Genomic DNA, 19,735 nt, shown 5'->3' on the forward strand with positions numbered 1-19,735 from the left:
GAGGGAGCATGGCCAGAGCATGCAGTGATGAAACAGTGATCAATCTCTGGTGAGCTATGGAGTGAGAAGAGCAGCCCAGACGTGCAGAATTGTGGGAGACTGAACAGGATGACTAAGGGATAGCCACATCCCAGATAAGTGCTCGGTGTGCTAGTCCTCCTCAGCCTGAACATGCAAGTCTAGGGATGTGCAGCTCAACATACATCTACTGGATGCCATCCATGTGAATCACTTTGGACCCAAAGGCAACAGTTATGACTAGAAAAGCAGTACTTGTGGCACCTTAGAGACTAACCAATTTATTTGAGCATGAGCTTTCGTGAGCTACAGCTCACTTCATCGGATGCATACCGTGGAAACTGGCAGTTTCCACGGTATGCATCCGATGAAGTGAGCTGTAGTTCACGAAAGCTCATGCTCAAATAAATTGGTTAGTCTCTAAGGTGCCACAAGTACTCCTTTTCTTTTTGCGAATACAGACTAACACGGCTGTTACTCTGAAACCTGCAGTTATGACTAGAGTGAGACCAGATAAACCAGCATTGGCCAGCGCTCCCTCAAACTCTCTGTACTCTGGGGTTGAGCAGTGAAAAGAAGGTGAAGAGGATACTGATGGAGTCACTGCTGATGACTGCTTTGGCACCAGTTGCCTCAGCATCAGCAGTCCCATCACTAGTAGTTCTGGCACTGACAATTCAGGTTTCTGTACCAACTGCCCGAAACAGTTCAAGCAGCAAAGCCAGCACGTGAAACCACTCATAAATGGGATAGAGACTCACACAGCCAGTCTGAGCATAACCATAGCTCCTAGACCGAGGAGAACTTCTGGAGAGAGAACACAGAACACCACTCTAAGGACAAAATCCCTTAAGCAGTTGAGCAGATCAGCACAGATCCTCGTACTAATGCCCGTGATGGAGCAAAGTAAGGACCTCAGATATTCTGCAGAGGCATCCATACCACCCAGGAGACCTTCCCAGTATTGAAGAGCTGCCCAGCACTGGAGCTTGTACCAGCCCAGTTCCATCTCGTGGGATAACCTTTCAATAAAAAGATATATGCCTCCTCCCCATTGTCAACATATTACTTCTCACCAGCATCAAGCAGAGAGATCCCTCTTCCCCTGCCATCAGAGAATAAACCCAAAGAGGGTATCAGGGATTCCCTATTCAGAGAGTGCCCCAGCTGGTGCAGATATGGCACTGGACTGGCAACATCTTATTCCTGGGTCTGACATCCAGAATATCATCAACAGAAGAACCTAGGTATCGCAAGGGATGCCTATCTTCCATCCCCTTAACTAATCAAGCCTCAAATGCAACATCATAGTCCTTAACTTCTGTCAAGGTCAAATAGTGTAATGCTTTTGCTATTGGAGTTGTGTAACTGTGACAGCTGCTGTCTTGAGTGACCCAGTGGGAAATGAACAGGGAACCTCCAGAGCAAAAAGCAAGAGCTGTTACAGCTGGGCCTGTAACAGACTCATATGCTTTGCTGATCAGTCACAGAATGGGACCTATAACACACACTTACCAGTGGATTACAGAACCATGAAGCAGCTGTTCCTCTGGTTAACAGAAAACTTGATTCCTTTTACCACGTTTCCAGGGAACTTTTCTTTATTTCAAAAAAGTCCTAGGATTTCTGAAACTAAAGAAGTGTCTCAGAAGAATAAAGTTCTACAGTTCCAATGGGTGGCGATCATTACTAGTACTTGTTTAATAAACTAACTTTCCTGGCTACATCAATATCTGTGGTAATTTCAAATGGGGTCTTATATTCCTATCCAGGCAGGCAAAAAAAAAAAACCCACCCACAACTTTTAAACATATTCTTAAATTAACTTGACTTCTGTGGTGCTAAAAAGTCTACACAACATGTTTTTGGAACAGATTCCATTGACATGAGGGGCTGTTTCAAAGCCCATTGAAGTCAATGGAAAAGATTCCCTTTGACTTTAGTGGGCTTTGCATCAGATCCTAAATGAGCAACAGTGATAACAGGATCTCATTAGCCTACTGAGTACAGTGAAGTTCAAAGTTCTTTAGGTTAAAGATCACCAGGGAAATCTAAATTAAAAATTTTAAGTACATATATTAAAGATTCTGAATTGAACAGGTTGGTTATACCAATTACAAAAACATGAAATCACCTTTGTCCAGCTTGTCCTCGTCCATCCCTCCATGAACACAAGTCGACGCCACACCATTCTGTTTTGTTGCAAGCACGTTCTTTCCATTTCTGGCCAAAGAGTTTTGTCATGGGATCAGCCCAGTGCATTTTCAGTCTGCCCAATGGTCACTTGTGATCTCTGGGGATCCAGTCACTGATGTGGGTTGTCCACCTATTGTCTTGCCTGCGGACTACATGACCCACACAACGCCGCTTTGCGTCGTACATCGCCTGCACTACATCAGTCACCTCTTTACACCTTCTGATCTCCTCATTCCGCATGTGATCACGGAGTGATGTCTTACACATTCACCTTTCCATTGCTCTCTGGGTAACAGCAAATTTTTCTTCCTCTGCTTTCATCGTTGACCAGCTTTCTGCTCCATATATCATTGCTGGCAGAAGTGTGGAGTTAAACAGTTCTTTCCTTTCCTTCATGGTTAATTCATCATCCATCAGAGACATCTTTATTTTGTTGAAACTTGCCCACCCTGCATTTCTCCTCCTACTGCATTCTCCTTTGAATGAATTGTCTCTGTTCAGCAGCCGAACTGAGTGGATGTGGTCAATTGTTGAATACCCTGAGTGGAAACCAGCTTGTTCTCTGCTTTTGTACATTTCAAGATCCTTCTTAATCTGATTGAGTATGACATGGGTGAAGAGCTTATACGCTTGTGAGAGGAGTGTGATCGGATGATAATTGCTCACTTCTTCTGGATCACCTTTCTTCATCAGTAGTACTGTTTTCGATTTCTTCTAGGCATCCGGAACACACTTGCTATTGATGTAGATGAACCATTGTGCCAATGCTTTGAAGAGAGTATCTTCCCGTGCTTTGAGATATTCTGGCCAAATATCGTCCACTCTGGGCTGTTCCTTCTCCTTATGTTACGAACTGCATATTCAGTTCCCCCACATAACATCAGGAACTTCTTCTGTAGCCTGTTGCCTTGAAAGTGTACGGCTGGACATTGACATGCAAGGATTAGAGATCATTGTAGAATTTTGTACATATTTCATTCATCTTGCTACTTTCCTTTCACCATTTTTATCTTTCAGAACTGCCAAGATAGCCTGTTTCAGCCTTCTTCAGACTCTCGTACTTTTCAGCCTCCATTCTCAATTTCTCCTTTCTGACGTCTTCGTAGTCTTCTTTGATCTTCATATGAATTTCTTTGCAGAGCGTTCTGTATTCTTCGCCCATTTTTCTTTCTGATTTCATGCGTGCCCTCCTCGCCATCTGATTCACAGTTTCCTCGCTGATCCTCTGCTTGCATCCCAGCATTTTGAATGCCTTTGCTTTCTTAGCTGCTGAGATTATCTGCAAGATAAACTCTTCTAGTTCTCATTGATGTCCTTGTTGACCTTATACTCGAGGTTCATTTCACTCACTTCCTATGCAAATGCCTCTTTGTTTTTCACTTTAGTTTCTAGCTTCTCTTGACTCGGTCTTCATAGGCATTGTCAACACACAGTTTTGAGCACAACATACAATGGTCTGAGCCTGTGCAAATAATTAGTTCTCCTATTGTCGCTACATCGTTGAAGATTCTTCTGGTATCTGACAATACATAATCAATCTGATTCAGTGTGACTCCATATGGGCTTTTCCATGTCCACTACCAACATTGTTCTTTTTGAAATATCGTGTTCATTATGTGGAGACGGTTTGCCTCTGCAAATGCAACCAAACGTGCTCCACGATCATTTCTTACACCTTTACCGAATTTTCCCATGTACTTTTCATTCTCACACTCCTTTCCACCTACTATTACATTGAAGTCCCTTGTATGATTGTGTAGATGGATCTTTTCTGCATTGCCTCCTCCAGCTCTTCTTAGAAATGTTCCATTTCTTCCACTTGCTGCGTGAGAGCATACACCTGAATAATTTTAATCGTTCATTCATTCATTATTTCATGTTTTTATGAATGAAATAATAATAATATAAAAAAGGAATGAAAATCATGTTTTATAAGTTTTAAGATACCATATGCATGATTGCTATTTTAATGGGTCATAAACTGAATAATAATGCATGTGATTTTTTTCATGTGCATTACCATTAAATGTTAAACATAAGCCCTTTGTGGGTCTTTTTATTTTGAATTCCTGTGTTCCATTAACAGTTTAAGGACAATCAGACTTATTAAAGAAAAATAACAGATTTCTCTCCTTTTTTAATAGTTTGTGGTGATAACAGTGTGTTTAAAAGCTGGATTAGAGACTTCATATTGGACCTTGGTAAGAAAATGCTTATTATTCGTGCTCTCAAATACACTATAAAAATATGTGATAGATTACATTTCCTTATTACATTATTATTTATTGCCACTAATAATTATTACATTTATCACCCAAATTATGCTAGGCACTTTACAGTATCAAGTAAAGATACAGTGCATGCCTCAAAGATCCTATATATATACTCTGAAATGACAAAATATTGTGGGTCAAAAACAAATGAAAAGCAATGAAGAAGAGGGATTTAGGACAAGGATTAAAATAATATCACATGGTTATGCAGTGAGGCACAAGTTGGATGTAATCACTAAGCTGTATGGGAATTTTTTTAATTTACTTTTGAAAATAAGTATTATTTTGCTCCAACTAAAGGGGCAGTAATAGTTTTACCATTCGCTTAGCAGGCACAGAGTTGGGCCAATGCTGGGCACTTTTGAAAAATCTCACTTGTCAGAATTGCACTGTAAACTTCCAAGGAAAAAGACCATCTTTCTTATGGTGTACTGTATAGCACTGAACTCATTGTAGGCACTGACTAAATATTACATATGTTTTGATTGTTCTATTTTTCAGTTTAGCCATATAGCAATATGGGGAAGCATTGCGCTTTGGGTAGTGTTTTTTGGAGTCTACTCATCCTTGTGGCCTGTCATTCCTATGGCACCTGACATGTCCGGGGAGGTAAGTGTGTCTTTTAACTAATGTTAAATGTCTTTCTCCAAATCTCTGCATAAAATGTGGTTGAAATGCTCACTTAGGGTTTGATCTTTATTGGATTGTACTGTTTGCTGCAGGGACAAGAGAAAATTGTGAGGATTTTTCCCAACATTTGAGAGGATTTTTTAACACTGCCACAGCATATTGGGGATTTGGGGGGGTGCTGGTAAGTGAAAAATGCCAATTAACTAAGAGGGAGAGCGTTTGGGTTCAGGACGGAGTGCAGGGCTGGGGGTTGGGACACGGAAGTGAGTGTGGGGTGTAGGCTCTGGGAGGGAGTTCGGGTGCGGGCAGGAGCCTGAGGCAGGGAATTGGGGCTTGGGATGCTGGATCCAGGGGATGCTCACCTCGGGCAGCTCCTGGCAAGCAGCGACCTGTCCCAGCTGCTCCTAGGTGGAGGCACGGCAGGCGGCTCTGCACACTGCCCCAACCGCCCCGAGCACTGGCTGTGCAGCTTCCATTGGCCGGGAACCACGGCCAATGAGAGCTGCGGGGGTGGCGCCTGCAGGTGGAGGCAGTGCGCAGAGCTGCCTGCTGCATCTCCGCCTAAGAGCAGCCGGGACAGGTCACCGCTTGCAGGGAGCCGCCCAAGGTGAGCAGCCCCCAGATCTCGCACCTCCTCCTGTGCCCCAAGCCCCCAACCGCACCCAAACTCCCTCCCAGAGCCTTCGCTCCGCACCCACTCCTGCGTCCCAATCCCCTGCCTGCCCAGCACCAACTGGACTTTCAATGAAGATCAGAAATGCCGGTTTATAGAGATTTTGGGTTGGTGAAGTGCTGGATAAAGCAGCTTTTACTGTACCTTGGCAAGTTTTAGTTTTCATTGAGAAAGTTTCACACAACTTAGTGAATTAAAAATTTTGGCACTGGAATTATTTGGATGGGGACTTTTTTTCATATATGGATATAACTGCAGAAGTACATTTGTTAATATTATAACATCTTTCTTTGCACCATAAGAAGACCAGACATATATTTTAACGAAATCTTAAATTTTGCAGAAATTATTAAACCCTCCAAAAATTTCAGAAACCCTAAATCACAGAATCCATTGACTTCCATGCCCATAGTTTTCTCCTGTCTGTTATTTTTTTCCTTAGAATGTAGTATTGTACTCCATTTTTCAACCATTTTAACGGTAATTTTGTATTTCTCTTTCAATTGTATGCTGAAGAATTTTAGTATTGGTCCAATCCTGCAAACCATACTCAAATTTTCCCCTTCTACTAGTTAGTTCTTCAGACAAAGTGGTGTAGCGGTCTGTGCTGCAGTGCTTGAAGGTTTTGGGTTGAAACCTTGATGATGATGTTGCACATTGGGGAGTTGTTACAATAACACATAATAGAATTTGGTTTGCCTTTTTTCTTTTTTTAAAAAAGCCTAGGAAGTTAAATACAGGAAAACCATGGTAAATTAAAGTTATTTATTTAAAACTTTGTTGAAAGATGTTAATTTGTGCGCTGAATGAGGCAGGGAGCTTATGAGAAAAATAATACATAATCATGTAATTAAAGACTGCCTACACACAAGGGGGCCAAATTACAATTTCATGGGCAACCTTAAATCATTTCCAAACCTTTGGAATAACTTTATTATAACTTTATTATAACATTTTTATGTGATATATACATAGAGAGAGAGGGTGGAATGGTGTCCCACAAACATATTATCAGAATGATCTTAGGAGGGTCCCATTGCTCACAAATAATGAAGCAGATCATCTTAAACAACTGCCATTAAAACTAACATATTACATCATCATGTATTCTTTAAATGCCACATATTTTACAGAAAAACTCCAGGGGGTATTGTAGGCTGGGAGCACAAAAAGCGTGTGGCCATTTCACTCCTCTGCAAAGAGTGCAACATGCTTTTTCTCTGTGTCCAATCTCCTTCAGAGAAGCTAGTATCGCTATGAGCATGAGCTTTTGCCCAAGGAAGTGTAGTTTATCACACAGCTGTGCATTTTGAATATCCCCACTACTAATTCCACAAGTCCAGTGTTATGCCAGGGTAGGGTGACCAGAGAGCAAGTGTGAAAAATGGGGACAGAAAGAGGGGTGGGTAATAAGTGCCTATATAAGACAAATCCCAATATGAGGACTGTCCCTATAAAATCGGGACATCTGGTCACACTACACCAGGGTAAAATTTCTATTTTCTGGAAAGGTTGAGATACAATTTTGGATGATACAAAATGTTGAGGCAGATGAAGCATTTTGGAGATAGGTTTCCAAAAACGGACGTGCTTTCCCTACTTAAAAATGTTTCAAACTTTTTAGCTCATAATAATTCCAAAGCAGCTTGACTACAAACCCATAATTATTTTATTTAATTTGTTGTAATGAAACATGGTTCCTTTGCTTGTTTAGAGTACGATTAATAAGGTGATTATTTTGTTATTAAAATCAGTTTGTATTTACATTAGAAAACCTGCAGTGTTCCTAAGTCCACACATTGCTTTTCTAAGAGCTTAGGAAATCTGTACCAGCTAAATGCTAGATTCCTGAACTACTCGTAAGTAAAGTTTTCATTTTAGGAAGTCATCCCTCGGATTTCTCAACTTGTTGTCTATGGCCAAAGCCAGTCCCATCCAGCTGATAGTACGGGTGCAGCTCAGACTCATGCCACTGCTGGATTAATTTGCATCCAAAGAGTTAAAAGTGTTAACATGAGTCTGAAACTGTCCTAAATTTAAAAAAATTAAACAAGTTTTTGGGGTTTGGTATACAGAGACCTCAGCTTACTTAGTGCTATGGCAAACACATAATTAAAAATATTTTAATCCTTCATTAAAGATGGGTAAAGGAGGAAAAAGCAGTTAAAGCATTTGAAATGTTGAAGTATTAAGTAAGGCTTTCATTTCAACAAGATTCCTTAGTCCCTTTCCCTTTTGTTGGACAGAGTCTTTAGAAGGAAAAAAAGCCATGTTTGACAGTCTCTTAGATGGTAATAACTATACTTTTGGGGGTAAAGAGAAGTTAGTTAAAATGGGCTGGAGCTGATGATGTTGCTGTTATTAAAGTCTGATCCCTTTTGCTAGAAGACAAAAAGAAATAAACACACACAAAAGGGGGAAGAGAAAAGGAAAGCAAAAATAGAAAAAGCAGCTTCTATCTCTGATGTAAACTCTCACTTGCAATTTCAGCTGCTAGAGAAATACAGGCACAGCACCTGGTCTTATCAGCCGCTCAGAAACCAGGCAAACTTGTATCGGCATTGGGCTATTTAATGTGTTGAATTTAGAGGCTTCTTTTTGGTAACAGACTTACAGCATTATTGCAGAATATACAGTCTTGGACAACAAAGCCTTATTATGTCCTTATTAGACAGAAGGAAAAAGAAGAGACAGATAGGAAAGAGAAGACATAAAATGAGGAAGGAAAAGGACACGCAAAGGGTGAGAGTATTAGAAAGTCTTACATCCAAGATGGTGTTCAGGATTTATCCAGAGCCAGTGGAGATGGTAACATCACCTGGTTCCCTCTCTTAGCCTGGTCTGGTCAGAACATCTTTCTTCTTTCAGAGTTAGGATGAAGATGGTGGGGGTGGCATCTATGATGGTGAAGCTTATTCCTTCCCCTGCTCTTGTCTTTCAGTCAGCCAGTGTCACAGTCACCTCCTTCTGTTCATCTATATTTTCCTCACAACATCTCTTTTTTTAAGAACCCCCAAAGGGGAGTGATGGATGGAATAACCTGTCCTCTCATTATTTTGTCTACCAATTAGGCCTACTTTTCAACATACCAACTTTGATTCACTGATTTTCGGTTCCACAGTTCTCTTGTTTACCAAGTATGATCTTAACACAGTCCTTGAGTTATATCAGTAGGCCTTTTTGTTTGGACTGTCTCACTTTTGTACCATTTCCCATCAACATTTGTTGTTATAGGTTCCTGTGACATTTTATGAACTTACACTCACTTTTTACAGGTGAGCTCACAATTTGGGTAAATTTTGTAGGTCCAATTATCACAACTGCACTTCATTCCATCATAATCTGGATGCCACCTTATAGACATAGTGGTTCCTGACAGGGTGGAATTCTGTAGACACAATATATCAGAGTAGGTAGCTTGAGACCTCTTGGCCTCGAATAAGCCATTTAACAAAAATATTGTAGTTGTAGTTGGTAGACAAGATCGTGGTGTGGTGCAAACAAACGTGTATGTCCATTTGCTTGCCTGCACAAATACTGCTTGACAACTTTCTTCACCTGTCTGAGTCAACCAGAAAGATTAACTCCATCAACATACATTTGGCAGCTATTTCATTAATTAGTCAAAGGCAGATCAATGTTTCCTCAGTCTCTTGTCCTCTGTTTTGCACGGGGGCTTGAGCTAGTCAAAAAATAAGGATGTGATTTGCACAAAAGTTTTTATGAAAGTGGTCACTTCTTTTTTAGAAATTTTGAATTTCTAAATGATTTTTACTAGCTGTACTCCTTACAAAGCTGATGAATACTTCTTTTAAAACCTATGAAGCTCAAGTTTTATTGAACATGGAAGGTCATTTTTCTAGTGGCAGAGACTTCAGTATGTAGAGTGATTTGGCTTCAGACTGATTCACTGAATACCAAGTTTTACAAAGAGAAAGTGGTGCTGCAGACTCATCCTAAAATTAGTTTCCGAGGTGATGACAGACTTCCACTTTAATGGGCCTATTATCCTGCCAGTATTCTTCTCACATCCTCATTCTCATCCTGCTGAAGAGGTGCAGCTTCAGCCAAAGTTCTTTCACTGGTGATGGTCATATGGGAGTTACTAAAAGGTTTTTAGGGTGCCAGTTTAACACCAAGGTAGCATATGACTACCAATGTGAAGAGGAGGAGGCTTGGTCTCCTACCTGCTGACACTTTTCTCCCAGGAACCAAAACACTAGAGCTGGTTGAAAATTGGAGGGTTAGGATGGGGAATTGTGAAAAATTTGTTCCTTGATTTTTCACCAAAAAATTTAGAATTTTTAAATTTTCAAGCAGCTTTACAAAATACCTTTAGAGTTATAGTTGTTCTATCTGTCTCACACTAGAACTGGGAATCTGCATGGGGATATGAGGGCTCTGGGATGGGGCCAGGGATGAGGGGCTCAGGGCTGGGTCAGAAGGTTGGGGTGTGGGGGGGGGTGCTCTGGCTGGGGGTGCAGGCTCTGGGGTGGAGCTGGGGATGAGGGGTTTCGGGTGCAGTGGGGCTCCCCCCGAGCTCTCTCTCCCCTCAGCAGCACCTAGGCTGGGGAAGAGGTACCTCTCCCCCGGCCATGGCAGGTCCTGGGCAGGGGCCACGAGATAGGCACTTCTTCCCTGGCCACAGCAGGTCCAGGCCGGGCTGAATTGGGGCTGGGGAAGGGGCGCCTGTCCCCCAGCCATGGTAGGGTCGGGTCAGGGCTGAGCCAGGGGAGGGGCACCACAGCAGGTTCAGGGCTTGGTGAGAGGCATCTCTCCCTGCCACAGCCCTGAGCGGCGCTTAATAGGCAGCTGTGCAGCCACACAGCTTACAAGGAACTTAGCCCCTGGTATAGGTAAAATTGACAGGAGGAACAGCTAAGTATAGCCAGCACTGGTGGGTAAAAGGCTTTGCTTCCCCCGCCTCAAGCCCTCACCATCTTTATCTTTGGCATTCTTTATGTGCTTTATTTTATTTTGAACCTTTACAGTTAAGCACATTAAATTTCATTTTCCACCTCTTGAGTCTATTCTAGTAAGTAAAGCAACTACATCCTTCTCAGTCTTAGCTACAGATTCTAACATGGTAGAGCTTGAAATATTAAATGCTCATAGGAAATTGTCATAAGATCTCTTTTCTACCATGAGGGATTATAGAAGTAGCAGAAAACCTTGTGATTTCAAATGAAGGAATTTTGACATAAAATGTATGAGAGAAAATGAGGGAAACATTTCAAAATTTCCTGTGACCTCACAGTAACTTTCCAGTCTGTGTAATGTGATCTGTATTACACAGTATAATGTTTAACTTTAGTAACAATAAACCTTTCAATGGGCTTCACTGTATTTGTTGCCCATAAGTACTGAATGAATACTTCCACACTAGACAATCTCCTTTACAGATCATTTTCCTGAAATTTTGCCTGCCAGCATTGTGTTTTTATAAATTATCAGAAAGGAAACACAATTCTTTGTAGTCACTTGTGGTTACATTTATTAGGGAGATGATCTGTTTGACACCACTACAGAGAAACCAGACATATCCTGGGATTTTCACTTGTCCCACCTAAAAAAGGGAAAAGAAAAGAAAAGAAAGAAACGTTTTAGGTGCCTAATTCTTGTAATCTCTCATAATTTGCAACTTTTTAATTGTAGACAGTATACATGCTTCCCCCAAACCTTCATCTTGACCTTGCTGACCCCAGAAGCATAGGTAAGCATGGAATGTGGGTAGGAGAAAAAGGTCTGTTATTATGAGGAGGTGTTGGAAGAGTTGGCTTCCCACAGCCTCCCTATCAGCTGTCTGAACCAGCAGCTTCTCAAGGCAATGCTGCTGTCTGCCTCCCAGCAACACTGTCTTGAGCACTCAGTCACTATAACTGTTGCAGGGCCACCAGCATCTCCTCTCCCTACCTTCCCTTCTACTTGCAACTCCAACCCACCAATAGCTCTCTTGCCGTCCCGCTCCCCTCCCATAACCTCCTCCTTTTGCCATTTGCATGGAACTCTGACTTGTTCCTTCCAGGGCTCCACATTCAGCTCACCTCATGCAGCTTCCAGCAGCTTGTTTACTTATGCCAGCATCCACACACACACTCCTTCTCTAACCCTATTCAGATCAGTTATCTCCATTCACTGCCCACCCCCCCAGACTCCCTTGTTGACCATTCCCTCCTTTCCCCTACTCCCACTCATTGCCCCCATGCTTATTCCCCTACCCCCTTTCCACCACTCACTGCCTCCCTACTCCTTTGCTCCCTTCCACACTCACTGCCCACCCAGAATCTCACCCACAGCTCCGTGCTAGCTCCCACTCATTGCACCCCAGAATACCCTGGACATCCTTTTTAGCCAAACTTTCCTGTCTCCGTTTCCAGCATCTACCATCCGCTATCTGTATCCCACCATAGGCATAATTCCCACCACCATAAAAATCTCCTATGAACTTCTTACCATCTGGAGGCATGACATCCCAACTTTGATGGGCTTCATAAGATACTGAGAGTCTGCCTTGGATCATCACTCAGAACCAGGAAACATTGCTGCATCCAAGCCTAGGCATTCCGTCCCTGACAACTTAGCTCTTGACAAGGTAGAGATATTTAAGATTGTTGTTGCTGTGCAAGTGACTCATGTCCTCCTGGAATCACGGAAGCCATCCATCCAAAGAATTTACAATTCCAGTTGGAAAATATTTGTGGTTTGATGCAGTCAGGGCCAAGTGCTGCACAAAACTGCTTGACTACCTTCATACGCTGTCTGATGCTAACTTACCGACTAATTCCATCCAGTATATATAGTAGCTATTGTGTTCTGTTATCTACTAGTTAAAGGTAGACAAGTGAGCACCTGGTCATCAGGTTAATTTGGCACTTGGCATTTTTAAATACGTGCGTCAAAAAGCTTCCTGTATCATAGTATATTAATGTGGTCATGGAAAAGATGATGAAAACTTCTATTGAACCACTCAGTTTCTTTAAACTTAAGTTTCTTACACAAAGTTTTTTCCTGGTGGCAGCAACTTCTACAAGCAAGTTTAAAGCTCTCGTGATTGATCCAGATTTTACAAAGATAGTGTGGTGCTCCAGGCTCATCAGAGTTTCCTCTCCAATATGGTGACTGTTTTTCACTTTAATGGGTCTGTCTTTTTAACATTCTTGTCACCTTTGCACACCCATTCCAGTGAAACCCTTCTCCATACACATGATGTTAAAATGTCAAGATTCTGCTTGGAGCACACTAAAGCCCTTAGAAAGTCCACCAAACTTTTTGTTTCTTCTGACATCAGTTCACTTGACAATGCTGTTAGTAAAATGACCATGTAGCTGTCTGGTTGAATTTCATATTGCAGAGACCTGCCTGGTCTAAAACTAGTAGACCAGGTCAAGGTTCACAAGGCTCACCGCAGCCTTCTACAAGAATATTTTTATCACATACCTTTATAAATCTATTTTGACTGACTTAAGTTATATCAAAGTATGGCACTCTTTGTCCAAAATAAGAGTGTCTATAAACAGACTTGCACCAAAATAACTAAAGGCATGAATAAAACCAATATAGTTACTTTGATTCCCATATCTGTGGAGACGCGACCTTACACTGAGGAACTCAGATTCAAGAGTAAAAATTCTGTTGGAATGATATCTTCAGATAATCAGAATTACAAGTAAGTAATTTTCCGTTTTTCTCTTTGAGTCTGGTTTCTTCTACATAGTTTTCATAATTCAGGCTAACTGCTGGGTCATATTTGTACCCCGCATACTTTACTACTCTTTTTGACTTTCTACCAACCTGTATCCAGTATTATAAAATATATACAGAAGCCTGGTAATGTTAACAAAGGGAACAGGAACAAGTGCTTGCATTATATTTTAAAACTATAGTATTTTCTAATTGTATAACCATATATAGCAGATCTGGCTTGCTTAAACATCTAAAAGTAAAGTCCATAACTCTTTATATCTATTGTGGCATTTTATTTATTTTGTAGAATGAGTTTTGCTTTACCAGATGATTTTGTACAAACATTTTTCCTTTGCCAGACTCTCTGAAAGTCATAAAACTACATTATAACAGTGTCAGGTGAAAAAACATTTTTAATCTACAATACAGTGTACTGCCAGGTGAAATGCTATTTGTGTTTTTCTATATTCCATATTATAGCTATTGGGGAAAATATAACTGATCTTGTGGTCACTTATTTGTGGTATATTTCTGTAATTAATCTAGTTATGTTGCAATAAACTTCTACATTTAAAGTTTCCTATAACATACATAATTCTAATCAAAGTAGTTATTGGTGGTTCATGTTTCAGTAGAGTGTAAATGTGATAGGAGATAGATATTTTATAACCAAAAGGTTCTGTAGATCTCATGCAGATAATACTTCATTTTGTTTAGAGGAGCACTAAAAGAAGAAAACAGCTTGACTTAAAAAATGATTAAATAGGAAAATTTTGCTGTGATATAGTTAGCTGGTATAGTTGTCTCCCTCTCCTCAAACAAACATGGATGTGATTTAAGAGAAGGAGGCATTTTTAAAAACCCTGACTTGTATATGTTCACACCAGTACAACAATTTATGAGGCAAGGCACGCTCCAGGGAAAGTACTGCGCTGTATAAACTTATGCTACCTGCCTTTCATAATTGTCTGAACGACGCTGTTGGGTGCTTATGTATTTTTAAAGTGAGGATTGAGCTTTTCTATTTTTGCCACTGTGATTAGTAAACCAGATTAAAAATATAAAACTTACTGCAACAAGAAACAGTTTGTATCGAAATTAATAACAAAAGCTCTGTATCTGCAGAACTGTTTAAATTTATTGTGGTACTGTAGACGTGCACTGTAAAATTCTCCAGAACACCATCTGTTTCTGCTCCATCTGGCCTAAGGGATCTATAAAACTACTGAAGGAAATTGAAGTTAAGGAACAAGCATGTGTTTTACAGAATTTCAGATCATTTGATTGAGGTTTGTAGAATCCCTGTGAAAAACAATAAAACTCTTTGTTGGACATTTTAGCTGCACCCTGTAGGAAAGGTATTACTATACTATATTAACAGTATTAGTTTCTGAAATATTGCTTCAGTCTGTATTATCCTACATAATAAATTATCTTACATATGGAATTGCACTGTTAAAATATTTCATATTCATCTTTTAATTATTATTCTATAAATAATAAAATTAAACTTCTTGAGAAAAGAAAAAAATGTAGATGTTTATCAAAGTTAAAGTACTTAGACAAGTACCCTCCAGGGAAGAACTTACTTGCAGTCTCAGTTTTTTATCTAATAGAGCAAAGCACAACGTTCAGACTAATAAAAGACGCTGTTGGTTGATATTTCTACTGTCCCTAACATTTTTAAAAATATCTAGGGACATTATTCAAATCTCTCTCTTCAGGAACATAGGCTAAATAAAAGTCATACTTACAACACTGTAGTTTTAGGAAATAACTTCACAGTATTTTTCCTAAATATTGCTGGGAAAAGAGAAAGATATACATAATTTATTGCAGTACATCAGGTTTTGAGAACATCTGCAAACCCCAAAAATGTGCAGACTAGTGATTTCCTATTAAACTCTTTGTGTTAGAAGAAACCAGAGAAATGGATATCTTTCTTTACCTTCAAATATTTTTTAAATTAGATACAAAATGCAAAATATGCTGCGTGACCATTACAATATGTAGCATGATGTCGAATGTCTTGTAGTACATAACTAACAAAGCAAAAACAGCATAAGCCAGCTAAATAAAAAATGTTAATGGTCTGGATGAATTTGTTTTTCAGCAGATGGTGTAGATCACAATTTTATTTAACATATTGTAGGCATACTTTTTCACCTGTAATAGCCTAGAAAGTATAATGGAAGATGTCACTGGGGCAGGTGAGGGGCCCAGCTAGAGCCTGTGTGCCCCCGTGGCTCCCCGTTACCAGCTGGGCTGCTCCCACCCTGCTCAGAGCCTCCCCGCTCCCAGTCCAGCTAGTGCCTTGGCTTCCCACTCCCAGCTGGGCTGCACCCTCCCTGCTGGCAGCCAGCCTGCTGCACTGAGGCTCCCTGCGGGGAGCCCTGATACTGCCCGTAGGCTCCCAGCTCCCTGTTCTTACCAGGGAGCCCCACTGCTCCCCCAAACTCTCCACTCCCTGCCGCAGCCAGGCTTTTGGTGGAGAGCTACGCACCCAGAGTCTGGGTGGTTCCCTGCAGGGAGCCAGGAGCTTTGGTGCAGCTAGTGGTCAACATTACCCAAAAGAGCCACAGTAGTGTGAATTCATTGTTTCATTCAGTGTAATACCATATATTCATATTTAAATAGTATTACAGGGGAACTATTGTGTGTGTGTGTATAGATAGATAGATAATTCTCACAGCAAAATGACTGACCAAGTATTACTATTTTATCAACTACAATTGGTTAATAACATAGTAAAAGCATCCTGATTGGTTAATAATTAAATCACTCAGTGTTTTAATATCATGTGCTGCAAAGAGCTGCAGGAGACACATTAAAGAGCCACTTGCGACTTGCAAGCCTCAGTTTTACTATCACTGATCTAGATACAGAGTATGATGCATCAGTAGTAGCCAACACGTAGGTCCTTCCTGTTAGTTGAGCCTCTGCAATCAATTATTTTAACTCTTCCCTGTAATTGGGCAGGATCTTATCCAAGAAGTCTGATACTATGTGTCAATTAAAACAGTCATATCTAGAACTTAGTAGTTGGTATTCAAAGTTGTACATAGCAGATGAATAGCTCTTCCTAACGAAAAGATCTAGATGCTTTGGCTCCTTCTTCTTAGGAGTAGATTTGAATGTTTTGTGTCTTGTTCTCGCCTGAGCTGCTATGACAACCAAGGAACCTGGTGCAAGATGGGAATAAAAATATTCAAAACCCACAGAGGGAACTTTGTGTCTCCTGTCCATCATTTTTGTAGTTGTAAGTATGGAGGCTGGAGTTTGCTATAATTGAGCCAGTTCCAGAAGGCCCTTATTGACTGGCATAGCAAGTTTTTCAGGAAGAGAAGAATGTAAGATGTCCAGCAATTTGTGGGCATTTTCATAGACTCTGTTGGGATCTCCAACACCTCCATCATTTTGCAAAGGAGATCCTGAAATGCCCTCTAGTCATCAGGTGATGTAGAGGATGGCACCACATCTTCATCAGGTGACAAAGATGATTTGTGAGCAGTTGTGATTTCAGCAGGTTGGTGCTAGAGTTGCTCTTTCTCAGAAATTTGTGCTGGTGAAATCTCTGTAGCAGGAACATGAGACAGTTGTTGTTGAGGATGATCTCTAGATAATTCTTGTGGAGAAGGTGATCTTACTCTTGATACAGCAAAGAAGTTATGCCTTGTAGCATGATGAACATACCACAGTGCCTATTAAGGCCAGGAATGAAGTCCATATGGTTACTGAGTGAGTGACCAAGGAAGGGGATACTAGACAGCGGGTCCTTCCCGGAACACCCTTAGATTACGGTGACCCTTAACTGTGGAGTCTACTGGAAAAATATGAGTCATGGAGGGGGTGCCCTAGGAAAATAAGGAAGTGAACGATGCTCACTGATATCTGAGACAGATAAGTAATAAGAATCTTCCTCTTGTAAAGGATGAGCAGCCCTCATTCAGGTCTGAAGTTTAGACTCTCAGGGAGCTTTTTAGTCAGTACCGAAGACATCCCAGTACCAATGGCTGTGGTACTGGCTCCATCAGTGTTACAAATGAAGACAGTAAAGTAAATTTGGGAAGGGCTGAAATAGCCAAATCTGCCAGTACCATAATTCTTGGTACCAATGGCATCAAAACTAAGATAAAAGTCAGTATGGTCAGTACCAGAGTTGGCAGTTCTGAAAAAGGCAGTACCAAGAATGTCAGCACCAAGGTCAAATTGCTGGCCACCATAGAGTCATATAAGATTAGGGTTGGAAGAGACCTCAGGAGGTCATCTAGTCCAACCCCCTGCTCAAAGCAGGTCCGACCCCAACTAAATCTAAAAACTAAAGAAGTTTTTAAGGTCAGGCTTGACAAAGCCCTGGCTGGGATGATTTAGTTGGGATTGGTCCTGCTCTGGGCAGGGGGTTGGACTAGATGGCCTCCAGAGGTCCCTTCCAACTCTGTTATTCTATGATTCTATGAAATCATCCCAGCCAGGGCGTTGTCAAGCCAGACCTTAAAAACCTCAAAGGATGGAAATCCACCACCTCCCTAGGTAACCCATTCCAGTGCTTCACCACCCTCCTAGTGAAATAGTTTTTCCTAATATCCAACCTAGACCTCCCGCACTGCAACTTGAGACCATTACTCCTTGTTCTATCATCTGCCACCACTGAGAACAGCCTAGCTCCAGCACAGAAAGCCCCTGATGCAGTACCTTAATCGCCATATACAAGTCTGAGATAACAATGAGTGTCAGAGATCTGACCCCTGAGTCCTCACAGCTACCAGAGCAACCATGACTCAGCCTTGAGCTGCTCTTTTTAAAAACAGCAGAAAGAGGAGACCCCTCTCTCTCTCTCTCTCTCTCTCTCTCTTTAAGAAGTACATTTAACAGAGGGTCCTCTTTCGTGCTTCTTAGAGAAGTGGTGCAGGTACCTGCCCCTTTCAGATTGGGAAGAGGCAAAAACAGGAAGTTGCAGGAGAACACCACTGGGATATCTACAGTGCAGCTGGCGATACAATGTCTAGCTGCTAAAAATAACGGTATAGCTGCGGCATTGGCCCGCCACCCATGCTGTCACCCACACTGGCACTCTACACTGCTCTTTTCAGTATGCTAGCTTGATCAAAGTTAGTGTGAGTATGTCTACCCGAGCTGGAAATTACACCCCCAGCTGTAGTGTAGACATACCCTTAGAGCCCTGGATGCTAAGGGCACTTTTTGCTGAGAACTGCTCCAACTCCAGTGTATCTCGTCTCATAGGGTACATCTGTACTTCTAAAAACCAGTGGCAGAAAGTCTCGCAGCCTAGGTCAACTGATTCGGTATCGCAGGACTCCTGCTTCAGGGCTAAAAATAGCAGTGTAGATGTGCCCAGGCTCTGTGACCCTCCCCAAGTCTCAGTGCATGGGCTCCAGGAAGGAATGTCTACACTATCCTATACTATCTTATAATGAAACTATTGCAATTGCGAATGACAGGGACACAGCTAAATCGACTCCATCTCACAGCCATAGACAGTAAGAAGGAATTGAGGATTGGTTGGTCATCATGCCCTGCTTATGCCCTTTGGTTGGCAGGCTTGAGGGCATGAAGGGTGAAGGTGCAGCCCAATGGACACTGCTGGCCAAAACATTGCAATCTCAAGTGTATGGGGCACATATAGACAATCACTTGAAGAAGAACAAGGTTTGAAGGAACAACTATCAAATGAGACCCTGAACTATTTGTGCACCAAATCTTACTCAACACCATATACCTTTTTGAATCTGTATGTTTATCTGAAAATGATACTCATCTGAAAATAAAACTCATTGTATACTAATTGGGCCAGGTGGGAGAGGACACCTACAGCTGTGTTTCTAATCATAGTTATGTTTATGTACCTATCTATAAATAATCCTTCAAAATACAGTTTTAAAAATAATATGTGCTGACAATATCAGATATTATTAATATTCATTAATCATGGACAAAATCCTGCAGTTTTTATTCAGTCCTTACTTGGACAAATTCTTATGCATTTCACAGGAATTTTGCTTGAGTGAGCACCTCAGGATTTTTCAGATAGCAATGGTTTTTTACTGCTTCCTTCTCCACTTGCTGACAGATTGCCTGATACTTCATTCCTGATGCTCTCCTCACCTTATTGTTGGCCTCTGCTTTGTATTGTGTACCACCAGGTTTGCGGGGGGAAGGGGAGGGTTGTATACATTTAATATGGTTTCTTTAGTGGAAGCTCTGTTTTCTAAGCTGTAAATATAAAGAAAGGGCTATGGAACTA

At 41.2% G+C, this 19,735-nt stretch overlaps 1 protein-coding gene across 4 annotated transcripts in view; it reads left to right on the forward strand.

Annotated features, from left to right (window-relative positions):
* ATP8A1 (ATPase phospholipid transporting 8A1) overlaps positions 1–19,735 on the forward strand; it is a 249,471-nt gene that overhangs the window by 207,108 nt on the left and 22,628 nt on the right. For all 4 annotated transcript variants that reach the window (XM_048848472.2, XM_048848473.2, XM_048848471.2 and 1 more), the window contains 2 exons: positions 4,359–4,415; positions 4,989–5,096. In XM_048848472.2, the coding sequence (XP_048704429.1) occupies positions 4,359–4,415; positions 4,989–5,096 (165 nt within the window). The remainder of the gene's footprint in view (positions 1–4,358; positions 4,416–4,988; positions 5,097–19,735) is intronic.

The sequence above is a fragment of the Caretta caretta genome, chromosome 4 (genome assembly GCF_965140235.1).
Source record: "Caretta caretta isolate rCarCar2 chromosome 4, rCarCar1.hap1, whole genome shotgun sequence".
In the NCBI taxonomy this organism is placed as follows: Eukaryota; Metazoa; Chordata; order Testudines; family Cheloniidae; genus Caretta; species Caretta caretta.